General features: G+C 43.3%; 1 protein-coding gene across 1 annotated transcript in view; it reads right to left on the bottom strand.

Annotated features, from left to right (window-relative positions):
• TIAM1 (TIAM Rac1 associated GEF 1) overlaps positions 1 to 18,227 on the bottom strand; it is a 412,279-nt gene that overhangs the window by 144,341 nt on the left and 249,711 nt on the right. The window contains exons 5-6 of the mRNA XM_019662811.1: positions 15,666 to 15,843; positions 6,508 to 7,481 (exon numbers count right to left, since the gene is read on the bottom strand). Coding sequence (XP_019518356.1) covers positions 6,508 to 7,470 — 963 coding nt within the window. The 5' untranslated portion in view covers positions 7,471 to 7,481; positions 15,666 to 15,843. The remainder of the gene's footprint in view (positions 1 to 6,507; positions 7,482 to 15,665; positions 15,844 to 18,227) is intronic.

The following is an 18,227-nucleotide window of genomic DNA, read 5'->3' as shown; positions in this document are numbered from 1 at the left end:
CTCAACTACAGTTGAGGTGACAAATAAGTCCCAAGTGTAGGACTTGTTAGCTTGGCAATCTTCAACCCATCCAGGATTATGTCTTTTATGGATACAGCCAGAGTTCATTTAAATTTTTTTCTTTATGATTTTTGGTTTTGTTTTTTTTTTTAATTGATGAAGGAAGAAAGACATACTGGGCTGTTTCATGGCCCAAATTAAATAGCCTGTCAATAGGGAATGCGAAGCAAAGTGGGCCCAAATGACAGCGAAAAGCCTGTGGGTGTTTCCTGAGTTTTTCCTCACTGGGCTCCTTGCAGATGCCCTCAGAGTTTCCTAGAAAGCGGGCTCACAGCTCTAAGTTCCTGATTCCTGCCCTTCGTCCACCTCAGTCACGCTGGGAAACCAGCAATTTCACATTGTGGTAACACAATTTGCATCAGGGGACACAGACTTTCCTTTCCTCTCCTCGTGTCCTCTGCCAAGAATGTGACATTGAAAGGCCTGAACTTCCCCAGCCTATACTAGCATAAATGAGCAGCTCTCAGAGTGTAGGCCAAGTATCCTTAGGTAATTCCAGAGGGTCCCGAAGGCCCTGCCCTTTTCCACCTATCTGTCCAACCTGCCTACCAGGCCAGATTGTCCTCGTACAGCCCAACCAAAACAGCATATCACAAGAGAGCGAATGCTGAAGCAGATACGAAGACGAGCATCTTCTGTTAGACCAGGAAATGTAGAGATTTGCAAGTACATAAAGCAATGCCTCTCTTCTCACTAGTTTTTATTTTAGAAAACAAAACTTTTTAAATAATTCAGGTGAACATGTAATGGGTTTATTGCTGTTATTTTAAAATGAATTAACAGTTTTTTTTACATATTTGTTTCACTTTCTAGTGTGATAAATATTTATAGATACAACCCACATGAACAGGAGCCCTTTGGAGTCTACAATAGTTTTTAAGAGTATAAGGGGGTCTGACAATTGCAGACATAAGCCATCCCTCAACTGCCTACCCATGGTCCCGCTCCCCAAAAGATTTTGGCAAAGAGATGGATGCTTTGAATGGGCTCATTTTCAAAATAAATATCTCATTAATTAACTTACATGCCAGAAAAAGAAAGATCAAGAGGAAAGGGAAAAAGAAGTATCAAACAGAAGACAAAGGATGAAGGGAAGGAAGAAAAATTTTTTCCCCAACAGATTTTAAATGAAAATATTTTGTTTTATAAAGAATTAACCCGAGGTTCTTAACCAGAAGCTTCTAAATGAACTTGGTGGGACCCACGGAGCTGCTGAAATTATATGAGGGATGGCGGTCCATGTGTTTATCTCAGGAAAAGGTCCAAATTTTGCATGCGATTCTCAAAGGAGTCTGGGACCAAAGGTTAAGAATCTCTCGGATGTTGATATCAATTTTCAGCTAGGGGAAAATACTTCTTATTGCTGAGCCATTTAAGCAATGTTGTAAAACAAAGCAATATTTTAAAAGTCAACAAAATTGTTCTAGGAACTCAAGATTCTCTTGCTGATACCGCTGCATCTTGCTGAAACCCCTAATCCTATTACTTGCTTATTCATTCAAGGAAGAAAGCATCAGTATGGCTCCTTCTAAAGTTGTCATGGTCACCTCTCTGAGTCACCACTGTTTCCAGCCACAATAAAGGGCAGCTACTATTTTCTTTTCAGCCAACAACCACCCCGCCCCCTTTTTTTGCTTCTGTCCCAAAACTGAGAGTTTTGATCTTAAAATCTGAGAACACGTGAGCTGAAACCTGTTGGAGCATGGGGAGTGCGGTGTGAGGGGTAGGCTTCTGAAAAACGGACCTTGGTCTGCGAGTTAGAACAGGATTTTAATCCAGTTGTGAGACCTTGTCACCTAATCCTTTTAGATCTACTTCCTGCCCTGGAAAGGGATGGAGCTGGATAGAGAGATGATCTGTGAGTTGGTGACTCAAAATCAGGCTGAAATACATCCCTGTCAGTGGCTCACAAGGGCCGGGAGCTCTGGTTGAGAGCTCTGCCTTACAGCTCGTGCCCAGTCCACGCTGCAGTGTGAAGAATTTCTGGGAACACTGAGGTGGCGAGGAACGGGACAAACACACAAACCTAATCTACAGCATCACCTGTCCTCAAGGATCTGTGACAGGGGCCCCTGTGCTGCTCTCCCCTAGGCTGCGGCTCCTCGAGACACTCTCCATCCAGCCGCCCATATTCCTTCACCTCCTGAGTTGATGCATGAGGCTCTCCTCACAAGTTATGAACAGTGGCTCCAAGCCAGAGCTTCCCTTTGAAACACAGAACCTGGCTAAACGATGCTCCATCAGATGGCAGTTTTCCCTCTCTACCTCACCTGCTGAAAGTCTCAGAGACACAGGAGAGCGGAACTCAAGAATATGGTGCCAAACTTGGCCATCGCAACTAGTAACCATCATGTACTGAGCTATCACGTGGAAGACACGGTGCTGGGAGCCCCACATTCATTCCCACGTGGAACTCGCACACTAGCCTCGTTAAAGAGGCACTGAGATCCACCTAGATTACATAACAAACAGGTAACAGGGCTCAAACTCCCAGGCTCAGAGCTGCTGGACTTCAAGAGCCTCTTCTTCGCATGAAACCAGGCTGCCAACTCTGCCCGTTAACCGTGGAAATACAAGAAAGCAACGTGCAGGACAAAAGGCCAATGAGGTATCAAAGAAGGGGCAATCTGCTCTGTGTTTCTACAGAGATCAATACAAGTAAACTCTGCTTTAAACAGCATGGGCAAAGTCTCCCAACAAACGAATACTAGACTGACTCGCTGGACAAACCTGTACACATGGTGCACACGCATACTCAAATACATTGAATTAAACAAACCATAACTCCTCGGCATGTACTAAGTGGCAGACACACAACATGCGTCACTTTTTACAACCTAAATGTGAACTCCTGTGCCTTCAAGTTTCAGTAACATATCCAACTACTGAACAAATACAAAAACAGGAAGAATGGTCAAAAACTGTTCTTGATCATTTTCACATAAAAAGAACCTGTACACATTATTTCAGATAAAAATGATTTTCTCCCAGTTAGAGACCACGCTCTTGGGCCAAACGTCTGCCAGGAATGCTTTTCTGGGGAGTAAAACTGCCGACAGGACAATTAGAGATTTAACTACATCACCAGGGCAGATGAGGACTTGAATATCTATGACCAAAGCTCACTGCAGAGGCCCCCTGGCTCAGAAACTTTTACCCAAAAAAAAGAATTTTTTTTCAAGAAAGCTCCTACACCAACTGTCTCTTAAAAGACACTGTTTGGAACATAGTGGGTTCTCAAGAAATTGAGTTGGAGGAAGACGCCAAACTTAGACTAGGAAGTGTGGGTGGGCGGATAGTGTTGTTCATCATTCTGGAGTTTGTTTTGAGTATTAAAGATCCTCATTCAACATACAAAGTCAATTTGAACACAATACTTGTGTTCATTTTATAGGCTCCACAGAAGGCTTCCCTGCGTGGTAGCCTGTTTGATCCTCCTAATGGCCCTGTCAGAGGCTGGTGTCACTCACCCTGGACAGAGGCTCAGCACACACAGGATACAGTGACTTGCCCAAGGTCAGAAAGGAGTGAGCCAGGATGCAAACGTCCTTAAGATTCCTGGTCGGCTGCACTCTGCATTACATTAAGCTGCCTAAGCAGTGACTTTACGAGATACCACATTTAGATGACCTCACTTCCTTATATTAACAATTTTAGAAGGCAACAAGCCAAAGAATAAAAATTTCATGAAACAATTACACGTGCGAGCTGCCAAGGGTACCGGCTCTGAAGGGGAGAACTACCCCTCTTCCAGGGGTAGCCATGTCTCAAAGGCCCCACCCCCATCAGAGGGGTGTGAGATAACGCGGAGGTCCAACTGTCCCCAGTGTTGAAGACAGGGAGCCAGAACACAGCCGGGCACCCCCTCTCAAATCTGACAGTTAATGTGTGCTAACTTAGCATTGTTCCAGGTAAAAGTGACAGTCACAGATGATGTTCCTTTTTCAACCGTCTACATCACTGTGTGTGCTTCTCTAAATTCCAAAGTAGGTGTCTTTGAAGCACCCCTGCAAAGCCAACCTGGCAACGTCTTCAAGACAGAGTGTTCAGTGCCCTTGAGGCAATCCTGTAATAGGTCACCTATGTCACGGGTCTCCCGACCTGTCCAATTGATAGTGCAGGGATAGCCCACACAGGGTAGGCAGGGGGGCCACAGGGGGGCTATTCAGTCATGTCTATCATGACAATCTTGCTTCAATAAAAAGACGGGTAAAAACGCAGGTAGTGCATCTAGAAACCAGCTTCATAGTCACCTTCTCAGAGCAGTCAGCCTTTTAACAACCTTGTTTCTAGGACACAAAATTTTGATGTAAACACCAAACTACCATGCGACCTCAACCAATATAAGATCCCTAATAAAAATGAAGATTACAACAACTAATCAAATTTCCCTTACTGCTGTTTCCAAAGGACCAGGCCCTGGGCTTCACATGGTATTTCATTTTCTCAAAAAGCCTTATTATCCCCATTTAACAAATGAAGAAGTTAAAGCTTCAAGAGAATTAAAAATTTTGCCCAAGGTCACCCAAGTAAGAGGAGGTAGAGCCAGGTTGCCTGGCTTGGACACGACCAGCAAAACGTGCCCTCCAATGGATGAATGGATTTTTTTTTAAGTGGTATATCATACAATGGAATATTATTCAGCCTTAAGAAGGGAAGAAATCTGACACATGCTAAAACATGGATGAACCTTGAGGACATTGTACTAAGTGAAAGAAGCCAGTCACAAAAAAGACAAATATTATAATGATCCCACTTATATGAGGGACCTAGAGGAGTCAAATCCATAGAGACAGAAAGTGAAGTGGTGGTTGCCAGGGGCTGTGGGGGATGGAGAATGGGGAGTTGGTGTTTTGTGGGTAGAGTTTCAGTTCTGCAAGATGAAAAAAGTTCTGGATGGTGGTGATGGCTGCACAACAGTGTGAATGTGCTTCCTACCCCTGAACAAATGTTACAAATGGTTAATATGGTAAATGTTACGTGTATTTTACCACAATTAAAGATAACTTTTTTTTAAAAGCAGAAAAGGTCAAACACAGACTCCTATAATCTATATAAACCTGGAAGAATATATAATAAATTTTAATTATTCTAATAAACGAATCTAGACTGGTAAAAAAAAATAATCTGTATCCCCAGATGACTTATATATGGGGCTTTAAAATTCCAAAATAAAATTAAAAACCTGAGATTTTGAAAATTAAAAAAACAAACAAACACCCAGTTTTGGTTAGGAGCCCGACTGTCATCATGCCAATATCCTCTCCCCTCCCCAGGTTCTCCACTGTCTACCCGTTATATCAGACCCATTTTCCAGGGAAACTTAATCTGGAAATGCCTCTCTGACTAGCACTGCAGCCCGGCCAGAGGCGCAGCACCATCCCCTACTGGCCAGGCCAGAGCGCTCCTTCTGCGTTCCCACTGACCGCAGCGCTGTTCCCTGCACACCCTGGCGGCGACACACCTCTTCACGGCAAATGGGCCCAATCTGGGTTTCTGATCTGAAGCCCCATCCTGCACACCACCCACCCACCCTCAGTACCAGCCAGGGCTCCTGGCACTGCACCGCGGAGAGCAGCAGGACCCAAAGAGGACCATGGCATGCGGCCTGCTTGACGTGTTATTATTCTCATGCTAATTATCATTCTCAATTAAGGGGACGGGTCTTCCTTTCATTCGTGAGACACTTTTAAAAATCTTTGAAAAATGTTTTCACACCTGCTTTCTCATGCCCTAGACCCAAAACAGGCAAGCTGAACATTTTTAACCCCCAACCCCCTTTTTACAGAGGAGCAACTAGAGGTCAGCGTTTGCCCAAGGTCAAACAACTAGTTGGCTGCAAAGTGGAACCCACCCATGTTACTCCTTCCGTTCACCTCCCTCCAGGGACAGGGCTGGACTGCATCGCAAGGAGCAGGAAATTGAAATGGCTCCTGGTAAGGCAGGGAGCCTGCCAACTTCCCAGAGAAGCTGACAGATGACCAGAGCCCACCCTGAATCCAAAACACCTCCTCCAGCGAGCTTCCGACTAACCTCCTCCCACCTGTGGCACGGAGGAAGTAAGCTCCGAGAGTCCACAACTCACCACCGCCATCTGTCCACTGACAGGACCACGTTAGAAAGGAAGCTTAGACTAGGCAAGCTGCTGTTGCAAAATCCGAGTTGGAGAGGCAGTTCCTCAGTATGAACTTATCAGCTTTATTCCCATTCTTATCGCATCATCCCCCCACCCACTCTTTCCTTAATCCCCACCCCTTAAGCACAGAACTGAAAGAGGGGTAAAGCAGAACAGAGGCGAAGCCTCCAAGAAGCAGCCTCAGCTGCAGCCGCCACCAGGCACACTGGGGGAAAGCCGGCAAGAGACGGGAATCTTACAAGAGCAAACTCATGCACCTATAACGTCATGCACCATTTCCCAAATATTGAAAGAGACTTCAGTCACTTTACCTGAGTTGTTTTTGCTCTTCTGCCTTGCATGCTGTTGCTATGGCTAATTTGTGGGTTGGTGGCACCTTCAGAGAGACAGTGAGATTTCCTACAGGGAAGTGTGTTATAATTACTGTAGGGAAGTGCCTCTTCAGCAGCAGCTGGTGACATCTTATGGTTTGCAAGATCGGGAATATCAGACACCAAATTCCGACAGTAGCCTGCAAATTTGCTCCTCGGCCCCCCATTTGCCATCACTTCAGAGTTTTTCTGAGCGTACAAGTCACTCAGGGAATTGGCACGCGGACAGGCACTGAGCTGCCCGGGACTCGCCCGGGTTTCCATCCCCCGAGGCTCCTCGCAGTCTTTCTCTTCCGCGGAACCCAAGATTTCTTCGTTGCTTGTTAAATGTTCTTGGCTCAGATCAGAGAGTGAGAATTCCAGGCTGTCCTCCCGCCAGATGTCTGCAGATTTGGAGCGTTTCTTCTTAAAGCTCGCCGTCTCCATGAACGTGGGCCCGTTGGATGTATAGGGATGCTGTCTCCTGCCTCCCTCAGCCAAATATGTAGCGTCATCTCCGTAAAGCCTGCTCTCCTCCGAGTCTGGCATGCTTTGCACAGAGGCTGCTGTGAGGACGATGCTGCTGTCTACGCTGGGAGTGACAGAGGAATCGGTGTACGACACGGGTCTTAAGCCCATATCCACTCGGTCCACCCAAATGGGGCCCCCGAAGTCCTCCAGGGTGCCTTCCTGGGAGAAGGGCTCCAGACCATTTTCGGCCAGGGACTGGGGGATGCTGGGGGTGCTGCTGGATCGGGTGCTCACTTCGGAGTTCCGGTGGATCACCTTCCCCGAGGAAGCGTGCCTCGTCCGCCGCGCCTTGTGCGACAGGCGCAGCGAGCGCGACGTGTGCTTGCGCCCCAGGCTGGCATGCTTTTCTCCATAAAACTCATGCTCTACATTTTGACTTTCTGCGTTTCCCATGGTTTTTCGGTCTGCAGCAAAGAAAAAAAAAAAAAGAAAGAAAGAAAGGAGGGGATAATTGAGTCACGAATGGTTCTGGGTGGTTTAACAGAAAGAGCTCCGCCTTCAGGGCGGGGCAAACAGCCTGGCAGGTAATGGCGGCATCCTACCCGCACCTGGCAGGTACTGGGACTCTTACACTGTGGCAGGTGAGAGAACTAACATCTACTGAAATTACCCCTCCGGGGATATGAAATAAGAGCGTAGAGAAGATCATTGGAGACTTACACGTGTCTTTGCCTGGAGGGTAGCTGCCCACTTATCAGGCTAGAATGCTTTCAGAGGCTGGCGACCCTTGCCTTCCTTCCCATAGTTATATATTTAGTTTATAAAGTTCTACTCCTATCCATAAACTGGAAAACTTGAAAATGACAAACCAAGGAGTCTGCCCAAGGAGTCATTTTCTGTTTAAAATTATGAATTTCGAAAAACAAAACAAAAATCGGAGGTACATTGGATAACCTCCCTCCCTCCCAATGGCGTTCCTGCTTCATTCAGACCCTATGTACACTTCAAAATCAATCAAAAACGAAAAAATACTCAAGATGTAAGTCTGATCAACTCTTCCAAATAGATCAAAGGGCGTTCACCTTTAACTCCACAGCATTCTGAAAACCCTGATTTTTAGTGTGGAGGGGGTGTGAAGTGGGAGGTGGGAGAAGGGGATGGGCAAAACAAAATAGAAACCCTGGCTCCCTGCTTAGCAGCAGACTAACGGGTTTATTTCTGGGAGCAAATCCAACCTGAGAACATCAATCTGGTACAGAGTGCCCTGCAAACAGAAATCCACACTGTAAAACCACTAAATGTGATTCAGCCTTTTAGCACTGCCCAGGTTAATTCAAGTCCCTCCTTAGCATTTTTCTAGTCTCTCTCACTGACCTGATGACTGTTACCCAAAGGGGGAAATAGAAAACTCTTCAAAGGTCAACAATCGTGATTCTATTTAGCCTATTCTCCTTGCTCTGCAAGAGGTTTCTCTACACTTCAAATCGTATGCACTTAAGATAGGCACACGAAAATGGCCCAAAAGGAAAGGAGAAAAATATAGCAGCTGGGCATATTCCTGAGCTGATTCTTTCACACACCTACATAGTTATTCATTCAGAAAATGTATACTGAGCACCTACCATGTCCTAGAAGCCAGAGACATAGCAGTGAATGGAAGAGGCACGTCCCCTACTCTCACGAACATGATATTCTAGCCAGGGAAGGCATACAATCAACAAAAAAGTGACAGGCGCCAGAGAGAAACACAGAATGAATTCACTGTGACCGTTACAGTTGGAAACACGCTGGAATAGAATACACCTTTCGCACTGATCCAGGAATCACTCCATAATCCCACTGTTCAGCCGGAAATGTTGCTTAAACTCTCGCAAGCACATCTTTACTGAAATGAAATGTGTGGCAACAGGAAGGGAAAACCTCCACTTAATGTTCCATTGAGTTCAGGAATAACTCACACAGACACCAGATGTTAAGCTATTCCCATAGTGGAGTATTCCCTACCAGGTCACAAACATCATCATGTGATTCACAGAGAGAATTTTCCAAGACAGGGACTCCCCTTTTTACCATGAGCAAGTATATTTCAAAGCCATAAGTCCATGACTCTGGCTGGCATCTTTAAAAGGCAAGGAAATAAAAACTAAAAACTCAACTCAATAGGGGGAAAATGAAAAGATCAGCTGTCCACACATGACCATTTATGTTATCTATATCCCTAAGAATATCATAGGCTGCATTTTTTTAAAGCAAAAGAAATACATAAGCATTTCAGTAACACTAACTGCCATGATAATTTCCTAAGAGTTCTTGATTTTGTTTTTTAAGTATACATTAAGCTACCCGGATGTGTCTATGTGCCTATATGTTTTGCCAATAAATAATATAAAACTTAGAACAAGTGTAAGCCACAGTCCCATTTTAAGAAATCACAGATTTAAATTTAAAAGGGGGAAAGAATTATGGTGAGACCCTGAGTGAAAGAAAGGCAAAACTGTCACCTCAAATATGCTAGGGTGTACTCTCCTCTGTGACATGTATCAAAAGTTTGCAAATATAAATTGACAGATATAGTCTCAACAACAAATTTCTGGTCAGGCTTGTTTCTGCCAACAGAAAACTAATCAAGTTAAAAGCCTCAGGAGAGGTTTCCTAAAGGAAATGGCCCCAAGCTTCAGGAATTACAGCACTCCATGCATCATCCTGATAGTTCTGTGATATTAATAGCATTTTTAGTAGCAAGATTCTGTTCAGCCAGCCAAGGTAGGAAAGCAGCCATTTTTATCTTCAGAACTAGAATTTAGAGATGAATGCCAAATCTCCTAAATCCTACCAAGAGAACTTCTCAGGGGATGACCTAAGCAGCGTCAGCAGGAAGTCTGAAGCAACTCAAGTTTAGAAAAATACGTTTCTAGGGACTGCTGAAACCCCCTAATTTGAAAGCTGTTCCTGAAAGGTCAGTGAGACCCTTAAAGGCCCATGTGGGGTTTGTGGAGGACTCTGAAACAACATAAGCATGAAAAATTAAGAGCGTTCATTGCGTACAACAGCCATAATCTCCCCCTTTGGGGGACAACTCCAGCCCCACATTTTCGGTGGGGAACTGACAATTCTCATGCTTTTCACGTACACTCGTAAACCAGCTACTTTCAGCTTCTTAATTTCTCCCTGTTTGCTCCTACTTAACCCTTATCATTTATTTTTATATTAAAAAAAAATTTCTTTTAAACCCCGATTTATATTTTACATTTGCACCGGCCTGTTTGTTCCTGGGAGCCCAGAAGCAACTTTGGGTTAGAAAGCGGCTTTGACTTTATTTTCACCTCTACAGAGACTCGCGTGTTCTCCTCATGATAAGGAGTCAATGAATGTTCATGCGCTTTCGTAACAAAAGCAAAAGGTCAGTGACCAGGACCTCGCCGACATAAGCACACAGTCACTAAGTAAGAGCGAGAAGATGAAGGGGGAGGACACACTGAAATGCAAAAACCAGGGCAGAAATTGGAAAGACGAGTGTTAGAAAAACGGTGTTCGACCTCAAACCGGACAACATTACCAGTTTTCAACCCATTAACCTCTCAGGTTCCGGCCACGACTTACTAACGTGGAATGTTACTGGTTTCAGATAGCTTACACTTTAAGTGGTAGTTAGTGAGAAGGTATTAAGCGGGCGAGGTTTTAGTGAAAGAACAACTCTCAGTATTTAAACCTCAAATCTGGCTTCTCATACTCTGTTTTCAACGTTAAGGTCTGCCTTCCCTGGCCTGCCCCAGGGCCTATGCCCATGGTCCCCTCGCTGCCTGCTACCCTTCTTTCAGGCATCTAGTGGGCTTACTGTCTCCAGTTCATTCAGATCTTGATTCAGATCTCAGGGAGGCCTTTCCGGGCACCTCTATCCAAAATGACAGCCCCTCCCACAGAGCCTAACACTTCTTGTCCCTCTGTTTTGTCTCTCCCCTCCCCTGCTCTTAGTATTTATGACAATTGTAACAAACAATATATTTCACTTATCTTTTTTATTCTCAGTCCTGCCCCACTAGAACCTAAGCCTCAAGGAAGTCCGCACGCTTTGCTTGTCTTGTTCGCTGCTGTATCCTCAGTGCCTAGAACACTGCCTGACAAGTAGTAGGTGCTCGTAAAAATATACAGAATGAACGAACAACAAAATCAACTTTAATTGATTTAATTAATTGATTAAATAAATTTCAGGATGTGAAAAACATCATACAACTACAAAAGAAAACCAACCCAGACAAGAATGTTCCCACAATGTGAACCAGAGAAAACACACATCAGTCACAAGTAGGCTGGCTCTTCTATAGAAGAGGGCCTGGGTTGCCCTCTGCTGTCCGGGCACCTTCCCCCTGCAACCTGTGCAGGTCCCCCATTCCAGACCACTGGGTTTAGGATCACCCTGATAGATGAACTGAGTTGAGGAGTTCGTGCTCTGCTGTGCTCCCCAACACCAGGTTACCTGCACAAAGAATCGAGGACTTGCTCCTCTCTTACTTAGTCCCTTAATGTTTGCCCTCGAGTCCTATCATCTGCTTCTTTTTGGAGCCATCCCTGCAGAGGTTAGGAAAGGGGTTTGGAGGTGAGGGGGCACCTCCCCCCACTGTCGGCGTAGAGTGTGTGGATCTGCTCAGCCTAAGATGGGCCAGAGAAAATGGGGGCAAAGGAGACATAGTGTCCTGATGAGTAGGGGTCATCTGAAAGTCACAGGGTCTGAAGATCTCAGGGCATGAGATAAGGACACTAGTGTGACTTTTCCATTTTTCCCAACACCATGATCTTTCTCTTAAAGTGATGAGTTAAACGTTTCAAGTTATCATTTCTAACTTCCTTTAAATCTCATCAAATTAAATACACAAAGAGTTAAAAGGTATCTTAGAGAACTTTATGCTAATTACAAACAGTCATTAGGGTATTTCATACATACACCAATAGGTGTCACTTCTCAGGGGCTGCTTTTATAAATTGATTAGCCTACTAAGCCTTACGTGATAAAATGGTATAATTGAACAAAAATGTCAAATTCTTGGCTTTGGTAGTTTACTAAACTTATGTAAGAGGCAACCAATATGGGAAACTAGATAAAGGGTATACGTCCTGTGTACAATTTCCTGTGAATCTAAAATTGTTTCTAAATAAAAAGTTAAAATAAAGAAAGCCTTAATAACTGGAATAGATTCTGGTTAAATGAAATTTTGTTTAAAAGTGAGGATTCTTCAAAATTAAGCATTTTTCATCCCCTTTTAAAGCCGAAAGTCATCTAAAACATTCTAGTATAATTTGAACACACGAGGCAATAAAACATAAGCATGTATTGGGTATCATCTAGCCCAATGTTACCAGGAAATACCAAGCAAACACAAGCCAATGGTCCCCAGTGAGGTTAGAGAGGTAGAATTGATTCACTAGAGATGGAACTTCTGTCTTAATAAAGTCAGGACAAAACAGAACTCCTAATATCTGGTGCCAGCCGAGATGGAGTGAGGCACTGTGGCTGACCTTCCCGCCACCAATAAACACTAAAAATTCTGGACCAAATAAAAAGCAACTACCAGAGCATTCTGAAGAGTACGCCAAAGCAGGTGGATTGGGGAAGGGAGTCAAAAGCTGAAGAAGGCACTCATACAAGAGTGAATTGCCCGTTTTTTTGTTTTTATTATTCTAATTTTTCTCCCAGCCTTGCACGGAGGGTGAGCACCCAGTGCAGCTGTGGAACAGGCAGCAAAAACTCCTGAGACACACCTGTCATTCTGGCCAAAGGAACCATGAAGAGTGGTCCCTGCAAGCCAAAGAAATGGGGGATCTCAGTGAAAAAAGAGCTGCAGAAGCAAGTTGTCTATGCTGTGTATAAATCCCATTAAGTCGCAGGCTCACCACTTAGATGCACATGCCTGGGACAGACCCAAAGTGAGACAGCATAGGCTTTGAACACTGAATTATGATATAAACGATGGTCCACACCCCAGATATACCCCCAGGTGGGACATGTGTGGGACAAACCCAAAGCAGCAGAGCAAAGGCTTTGAAAACTGAACTGATTAGAGCCACCACCCACCAGAGGTCAGAGAGAACTAACTTCCAATCTGAACCTAGCCAGGTTGTTTGCCTGCTAAAACAGCAAAAAAGAAAAATCAACATTCTCCAGATGATTTTAACAGCATCTGGAGTCTTCCAACACAATGCTCAAAACATCCACGAGGTATTCCAAAGAACGAAGAAAATCTAACCAGTTCTCAAGGGAAAAGGCAATCAATACACATCAACCCCAAGGTAACCCAGAGGTTGAAATTATCAAAGACTTTCAAAACAGCTGTTACAACCCTGCTCCCTGAGTAAAGGTAAACACTCTTGAAATAAATGATGAACTCAAGTGCTTGCAATATCTATACAAGATCATTAGGAACATCAATTATTGTACATGAGTAGAGAAATAGAGCACAAAAAAGAAAGGTAAAACCTGTATGATCCAAGCTATAACATGTAAGCTGTATTTTTTAATCATCCTGATGTTATATTTTCTCAATACTGCATGAGAAAACATTCCAGTTAATAGAAAGCCACCCCATGGTCAAAGTCTCTGAACAGAGAAAACAAAGAAAAATACTACTGTAACTTCAGATTGTTCAGAGGCAAGAGCAAGAGAAAGAAGTTATAAGGGAATCTGGAAATAACTCATCACCTCAAGGACTAAGGAGGTTATAATAATACTTTTATGGTTTCAGAGGTCTAATTCCCTAGACGAGACCAGAAGTGCAAGCAGTACTACAAACACACAGAGCGCCCCACCCTTTAACTGGAGAACAGGCAAGTTCCACGTGACCAAAGCCCAGCCTATGAGGCAGCCTGCCAGGGCTCACCCTGTTCAGTAGTTAGTCAAAAGGTGATTTTGGTATTAGGGTCAAACGTCTCTAGAGCAAAGCTCTTCTTATTCTCAGGAAGTAAAAATCTTAAATTTGACATGTACATCCAAGATACTGGCTTTGAGCAGATTAAAATTTTCTTTAAGAATATTAACAATATTTCACTTACACAAACACACACACACACACACACACACTAGACCTGTGTAAAAAAATTTTAAAGTAAGTATTCTGGATAAAGTGATTATGAATAATTTTAATTCTCAAAATTATACAGTTTTGTAGTTTCTAAAGTTTCTACACTAAACCTATAATTCACTTTAAGGAAAGAGAAATAAGTAGAATATGTTGACATGTTTTCAGTCCCTGGGTATTTGGATCATTAAAGAAAATAAGGAGGTGGGCCCTCTGCTGACAGCTACAACAGAACAGCACCAAACCCAAACTTGAAACAGATGGTTTGGGGAAATTACCTAAGACAAAGAAAATACTATCTAGCTTGAATTTAATCATTCTCTCTACATTCCAATCCATCTTGACTGACCTCCTCACATCATTGTGTCTGTGACATGATTATTTGCACAGCGACACCCTTACCTTGCTTTGTACAATAGCTACGCCCTTCCCATTTTATTATAATCTCCCGGTGGCAAGGACTATGCCTTACTGGTCATTGTATTGGTCATCTGAATAAACTAAAGTTTTAGCACAGCTCTTCTCATTGGAAATGCTCAGCATTCAGATTGCCTTAGAACAAGGGCACTTCATAAATATAAAACGTTAGAGCCCATTAATGGGGTGAGCCCAAGATGACCCAATTCATATCATATTCCAGCCAAAAGTTAACTATGAAAGCAAGGTTTCTCTGTCATTGCTGAAGGCATCAAAATCCAAACATAAGGCACTTAATGATGTATATAAATTATAATTATTAATAATAAAATTTTTCATTACCCTGAGGTATTTCACAACATTAAAATACACGTAATGATTACCCTTCTATGACTTGAAAACAGACCTCCAAAACTGCAGGAGAAAGGATGAAATGTATTTATTTCAAAGTTAAATTTGAAGGGAAAAATTACAAGACAACAGATTGCAAATTTAAAATTAGATTCCAGTGGGAGGTCTTGGTTTCAAGCCTGTTTTTTCCCTACTGGAGGCTGAGCTTGAATACAGGCGGCGAACAAGAGCTAAGATTAAACTGAGACAAAGTTCTGAAAGTTTTCGCTAAATCTTTACAAACCCATGAAAAGCGGTTCGCCAAGTCACACACAAATACCCCTAACACAAGAAACTACACAGGAGAGTCTTGCAACAAATAAAAGATGATCTTTGATTTAGAAAGATTATTATTTTGGCTGTATTTATTTTGCTTTTTAAAGATTATCCAAACCAGAAACAAAATATATCATTGTTTTGAAGTAAGATTTTGAAGGGAGGTTTGCCTTTTTCAAACATAATCCCACATAAAGATGATGAAGCTTGGGGATAAATTTAAAAGATCCTGAGGGCAATTCACAGGGGAAAAAAGACTTCATAGGTACCTGCTTTTTCTCGCTTTCTTTTTTTTTTAATTGAAAATGCTAATGCTTTTGAATTGTCAGATGGGTGTAACCTTAATCCAAAGAAGTGATTCCAAATTCTTTTTCCCACGAGCCACATACAACACAGCAATTCCAATGATATTAAAATCTGTCCCACCCAGCACCTTTGCAGCATTTCCAGTAACTCACGCACACGTATACAGGCTCAGATGTACATACGCACGCTTACCTTACAAGGCAACAGTGGTTCCCAGCCCAACGTGCCCCAGGAGCACTGTGGCATTTAGATCCTGAGATTGGAAATGGTGTCAGGATGAACAGTGGCTGGGGCTGGGAAATGTATCAGCACCTGCCCCTCGGGATGGCTATCAAGGTCTCATCTGGGTCTATGAGAATGCGCCAAAAACCTGGAGAGGACAGAAAAAGAGGGGGGGAAAGGTCAGCCAGAACACAGGAAGTAGGCATTTTCATCAATGCTCCAACATCCATTTTGCGTGAAATACCACACCCCCCAATCAAACAATGCACACTTAGCTACAGGTATAAAATGACATACATAATCAGATAAATAAATATGAGCATATTTACATTTATAGTAAAAAGGAGCCTTTCAAGTTTATTTCATCATTTTCACCTATCCTTATAGACTGAGAGATCAGACAACAGAAGCAGGTCACTATGACATGACCTCCATGATTCTCTCTTAGTTTTAAAAGGGTCTCAACAAACCGAGATAAATAAAATGAAACAAGGGACTCTCAGTTATTCTCAAAGTTGAGCTCTCTAACAGAAGTTGAAGAAAATGCTAAAAGACAGTCATACAGAAGACCAGCTTAAATACACACTTTCTCATCATGCCCATATTTTCTTAAGCTGTCAAACTTCAACTTCAGAGGAAACTCGTGAAGCAGGTGCACAGGAAAGAATTTAGGTAAACTATCCAAACCGTTACTTAACTCAGAAAATAAACTGACAAGGGCAGCTCCAAGAACAAGCAGTATTATTAATAGTCTTTTTCTTTTTTTTCCCCTCCCCCCTTAAAGCCTGTCATCTGAGTGAGGCGAGATTGCAAAAACTAAGAAAGGACAAAGACATGAAGGTCCCTTGGGGTGGCTGCACCTGATTACTCTCCCACTAGACACTCCTCCATGGAGCTGCCCACTGCTGCCACCCACTGTGGGAGGTTTCAGCCAGGTGACAAACCCTTGGAACAGGGCCACAGAGGAAACTGTCTCCTCTGTGGAAGGTGACCACACAGTGGCAATGAATAAATATACCGGGGGTGCCAAAAACATGTACGCAAGTGGACACCCTGGTCGACATTGCTCAAGCAGTAGTTCGCCGTAATCAAGTGTATGGACGCTGATGGGAACCACTTTGAGCACCTCTTGTCATTGCAGAAGTCTACCGTGACTTGTATTCATCTTTTGTTGTCGGTATATATTGAGGATTACAATTTTAATAGTCTTTTCCTTTCTTAAAATGTATATACATTTTTTTGGACCTAGAGAACAGAACAATGAGCGAAGTTACTGTTCCTTCTTATCTTGGAAAACACGCTATTTAACCATGAAGCTGGTGACTCATGCTTACAGGGGAAGGAGTGCGAGTTCGCAGCAGTACCCCATTATTACCCCGAAATACATGCCCTTTCCATAATTCCCCCATAGCTCTCCTGTGCGCTCTCTTTCCCTGGGCATCCTCCTTAAGCTGCTCTCTGCAAATTTCCGAATTTTCAAAGCAGTTCCTGAATTGCTTAGGAACTGGCAGAAATTAATAAGCACCAGCCCATTTATATTGAAATGGACTCATTATAGCGCCAGCTGCCAATAATTTGCAAGGCTGGATTCTTGCTGGCAAACGGGGCCTGCGGGCGGCTGTCCTTCCACCTGCACACAGAGGCTGATAATGCACTTTTATACTTAAAAAAAAAAAGTACATATTCTAGCTACCAGAACGAAAAGTTTTCTCTCTCTGTATTCTTCTAATCCCTGAGCAGAAAAGTTCCATAGAGAAGGAGGGGGAAAGTTACAGGGCATTATTTATCAAACATGCAGGAAAAACTGTTTCTTGGGTATCATTTTTTTCTGATTTTGGTGGAAAAACTTCACCCGTGCCCCTGGCTGTGGCATTGACCAACGATGCGGACTAATGAAGGGCCCCACATGTGTTCTTTTGCGATCAGCAGACATTCTATAAGGTTGCCATGTGCCAATAAGGAACTCATTTTGCCTGGAAATGGGTTCGCTCCTCCATGGCGTTGTGACTGTATGTCATGGCAACTCGAGAACTACCAGGATTCTGGGTCTTCTTCAAGAGCTGCAAAGAATTCAATTTCAACGGGAGGCGGCTATGCACCAAGCACATTGTTGGGAGTTCAAGGCTGGAGTCCTATGGCCTGCACATCAGGTCACATCCCAGTTTCACACCTACTTATATGTGGGGTCATATGAGGCAAACTCTAAAGGTCACTTTACCCCTTTACAAATGGGGATGATAGTCTGCAACTGACAGGGCTGTTAAATGAGGTCACCTATGTCACATGATTAGCTTAGTGCCTACGCCATGGTCAGTTCTCAATAAATGGTAGGTATTGTTTCCACTATAATTGAATAACACTTGTAAACCTTAAGGAGTATGCCACAGAAGGGCCACTATGATCAGGGCTTCCTTAAAGCATGACGCCTAACTCACCTGAAACAGGGACTTTGCTATAAGTTGGAGGAAACGAGTCACCTTAGATTTGTTGTGAGACAAAAAGAGCGGAATGAATGAATCCCCAGCTGGAAGA

The sequence above is a fragment of the Hipposideros armiger genome, unplaced genomic scaffold (genome assembly GCF_001890085.2).
Source record: "Hipposideros armiger isolate ML-2016 unplaced genomic scaffold, ASM189008v1 scaffold_381, whole genome shotgun sequence".
Classification (NCBI taxonomy): domain Eukaryota; kingdom Metazoa; phylum Chordata; class Mammalia; order Chiroptera; family Hipposideridae; genus Hipposideros; species Hipposideros armiger.
The sequence above is the reverse complement of the archived record's forward strand: the minus strand, read 5'-3'. Positions and strand labels throughout refer to the sequence as shown.